The sequence below is a fragment of the Aedes albopictus genome, chromosome 2 (assembly GCF_035046485.1).
Source record: "Aedes albopictus strain Foshan chromosome 2, AalbF5, whole genome shotgun sequence".
NCBI lineage: Eukaryota > Metazoa > Arthropoda > Insecta > Diptera > Culicidae > Aedes > Aedes albopictus.
The window spans coordinates 438,818,011-438,821,699 of record NC_085137.1 but is presented as its reverse complement, the minus strand read 5'-3'; the positions used below and the strand labels follow the sequence as shown (position 1 = coordinate 438,821,699).

Here is a 3,689-nt window from a genome sequence, read left to right as displayed (position 1 = left end):
AGAGTACGACCAAAGTTCCCACCAGGGTTGGTTACCCGATTTTCCCTAAGGTTGCTCATAGTTTCCGGCCGGTACCGCGAGGAGGTAGGGATAGGAGTTGCTGGGCAGAGGCTAGTGGATCACAATGGGATCTGAATTGCGCAGCATACCCAGCCTTTACCGTGCCCAAGCATACAAACGATCAATTTTCCAGCCAATTTATTTAGTATTAGAACTCGAGATTTGCATCTTCAAAGATTGAGAGCAATGATTGATGATTCTGATGACTTAACATTGCATTGAGATGAAGGAAGTCGACAGAAATGTAACCAAGTCGCAGTTCAAACCGATTGCGGGCAACTGCCATGGATAGATATTGTTTATTTCAGTCTTTTGCCCCATCATGGGTGCTAGAAAATAAGTTTGTCAATGTATAGGTTGGCTTTCGGATAACTTTCATTTAATATACTTCAAATCTAGGCTTTACTTGGAAAAACCTTTCTTTATTCGTCGCTCTGATTTACTTCAAATATATACTCTCTTGACCGATATGACAATACTACAGTGGTTTAATCTTACTCTCGCATTTGCTTGATTGATAAAATAATAAAAAAAAATACGTAATTATTCTCATTTGTCTGTATAGATTCATGTTTGAATGATGTGCGTTCGTTTGCGTTTTATATACGTTAAGGCCCGAATGCGGGCTGGACGGATTGCTTGTGCACATATTAAACATCCTTTTTTTCTGTTCCGATATATAAAATAATTAAAAACTGAACACGTGAAGGTACGCAACCACCAAACAGTTGCCGGTATTCCACTGCCTCTCCAACGGTCGTCATTCAATTAGTAATGAGGTGTGTTTGATTGTTATGCATTTTATGAGTGTATGTTGTTGGTGTTTTAATTTTTATTGGTTTCATATTTTTCTACGCGTAGGCGTCAGCCGCTGTCGGCTGAAAGCATAAAAATTTCATGTTTGGATATTGCGTCTCCCAAAGGGGTTGCTGCTGCCGACTCCCATGGATACAATAATTGTGATAAAATTTTTTTAACTCACTAATTGTTGGTGTATGATTGCGCGTTTTCTGCGCTGGCTGGTCAGTAAAGTGCGGGCCGTTTAATTGTTTGTTTCGGAATTAAAATGAGATTGGCGGGAATTGGCACGCCGGCATCATTAACATATGTTGAATGTTTGTATGAGACTGTTATCAAAAAGGAGTTAAAAATGCAATGTTATTGGGATGATACAGCAATTTACCTTAACATCTAAAATGCAGTAAAAAAAGCTTGAAAAGTAGTAAGAGTATTGCCTTGATATTGGATGGATTAAGTTTTTTCTATATCAAAAGGAGTAGATGATATTTGATCCCTGTAGAAATAAATTACGAATAACAAACAAATTGTGTATTCAAAGCAATTGCAAATGTGATATATCAACCATATTTCTTGTTCTTTGGATTGATGTTTACTGTTTTACAAAAGATTCTAGATATCATTCTCATAATTCTAATGAAATTTCTCGCAAAATTCTGGGTAAACTCCTCTTAGATTGTGGGGACACCCCTTTCATGATTCTAAACGAATCTTTCGTAGGATTCTGGAGAAAACCCTTTTCTGGCTTTTGAAAGAATATCCCTATGAATTATGAAAGATTCTCTCGCAACATTGTGGAAGAATTTCTTGTAAAAGTCTACCAGAATCAAACAAAAACAAAATTTGATACATACCAGTATTTGTTGCTGCTCTGTCTCTTATATGAAATTTATTTCCACTCGGTATCCGACTGCCGGAAATGAGAAAAATCCAAATCAGCCTGAAAAGTGTTTAGAACTTACGAAGAGCTCCGAATTGACGATTGCATAAAAAGATTGGTGACGTAGCTCTTCCTAAAGTAGGACATTTGAGCAGGAAAAGAAGTCATTCTGAACAGAAACTGATTCAGTCCCATTGATTGTGGGTATTTCCGGTTTAACCCTTGGAGGATTATACCGTTTGCCTGAGTTTGACATGTGGGGAAGTAAGTTGGCAGCGAAAAGAAAGCAAATCGAATTCGGTTAGGAGGATGAACGTATATGCTACACACACTGACTAAAAAGATTTCTTAACCCATTTGGCATTTCTCCGCTGTCCGTCAGAGATTCTTATCATTGCGCTCTTACGAGGAGAATGGTGTGAGGTAAAAAAAAAGGATGGATGGACGGAGTAGAATGTGCTAACTCTATCATCAGGCATAGCTAACTTTCTGATCGTACGTATGCTCCCGTAGATCGTTATCATCCGGGAGCGCAGTATGGCGTAATCCCAACCTCCCACCACATCTGAGGATTAACATAATGACAATGACGATGAACATGGCCAGGAAGGCCACGGCCGGATAGACGACAATGAAGGCCATTTTTTGTGAGATTTTCTTTGATTCGAGTTTTGTACTTGTGTAAGTAGTGTATGGATGCTGATTAGATGTCACTTTCACGTTTGGCGTGCAGTTCGACGTATTCTTCCCGGTAGCCGGCTCCCCGTCCGTACTGCTGGTGCTGTGGCTGGTGTTGTGGGCGGTGGTGTGATACGGTGTACTCAACCGGACGTTCGATGTCGGGCTGTAAAGAAGATAAATAACAAACGTAGTTCTTATTTATAGGCTTTTACTGTTCTGATGCTTAATGTAATGTACAAATAATATCTCAATACATAAATAGTGAAGGCAGGTGGAACCCATGAATTTTATTGGTATAAGAGTAACGGGTTTCAGCAACTTCGAGCGACGTCAACCCACCTTTCTGAACAGGACTAATATTCATTCAGTGTATGTTGATGGGAACTGCCAATTTCACTGCACTTGGAAATGGAAATGTAGATCGACGACATCATTGATTATCAATAATCAATTAGCGTTATGGACGTGCGATGCGTACAAACAGAAACTTACATCGGATGTGGTGTAAATTCCACGATATTTTCCATTCCTGCCCAGGATCGAAACCAGTGGAGGCAAAGGCGTGGACTCCTTGCTCTCTGGAACGTCTATGGAACCATTGAACACCCCAGAAATCCTCTGTAATACTCCTGTAACGGTCCTGTGACTCCCTGAATCCCCCTGGAACATCCCTGAAACTCTTAGGAACACCTCTCAAACTTCACCTGAAACCCACTGGAACACCCTGGAACGTCCATGAAATTTAATGGAACGCTTTTAAAACGCTCCGTTAGCCCCCGAAGCCCCATGGAACACCCCTAAAACTCTTGAAAACTTCTAAAAAGCTCCTGAAACCTCCTGAAATCCGCTGGAACATCCTAGAACATCCCTGAAACCAATGGCCCTAAACCGCCCGAGAACACCCCTGCAACTCCCAGAAACCTCCCTAAAACCGCTTGGAACAACTCTGGGGCGCCTCTAAAACCTCGTAAAATCTTATGGAAAGCCCACGAAACTCTATGGAACGCCCCGGAAATCTCTTGAACACTTCTAGAATGCCCTTTGCGACCTCTTCAAACCCCATGAAACCCTCAGTTATTACCTGGAACACCCTTGTGACGTCTCTGAAACCCTATGAAACGCCCATGCAACTCCCTGACATAACCATGAACTAGACCATGAAATCAGTTTCGTACCTTTTAATTCCGCCCTATGTTGCTTATCCTTTGACAGATACGCGTATTTCGACTACCACTTGTAATCTTCCTCAGTGTCAGTGAATAACTGACAC

General features: G+C 41.0%; 2 protein-coding genes across 3 annotated transcripts in view; both read right to left on the bottom strand.

The window, feature by feature from the left end:
- Positions 1 to 456: 456 nt before the first annotated feature.
- On the bottom strand, positions 457 to 2,380 carry LOC109397363 (uncharacterized). Its single transcript, XM_029869820.2, has one exon. The coding sequence runs from the start codon at positions 2,378 to 2,380 to the stop codon at positions 2,210 to 2,212; it is 171 nt and encodes a 56-aa protein (XP_029725680.1). The 3' UTR covers positions 457 to 2,209.
- LOC115265307 (uncharacterized) overlaps positions 457 to 3,689 on the bottom strand; it is a 29,608-nt gene continuing 26,375 nt past the window's right edge. Inside the window, exon 4 of one of the 2 annotated variants that reach the window (XM_029869818.2) lies at positions 457 to 2,582. In XM_029869818.2, the coding sequence (XP_029725678.1) occupies positions 2,442 to 2,582 (141 nt within the window). In that variant the 3' untranslated portion in view covers positions 457 to 2,441. The remainder of the gene's footprint in view (positions 2,583 to 3,689) is intronic. The other variant, XM_029869819.2, reaches the window with a different exon arrangement.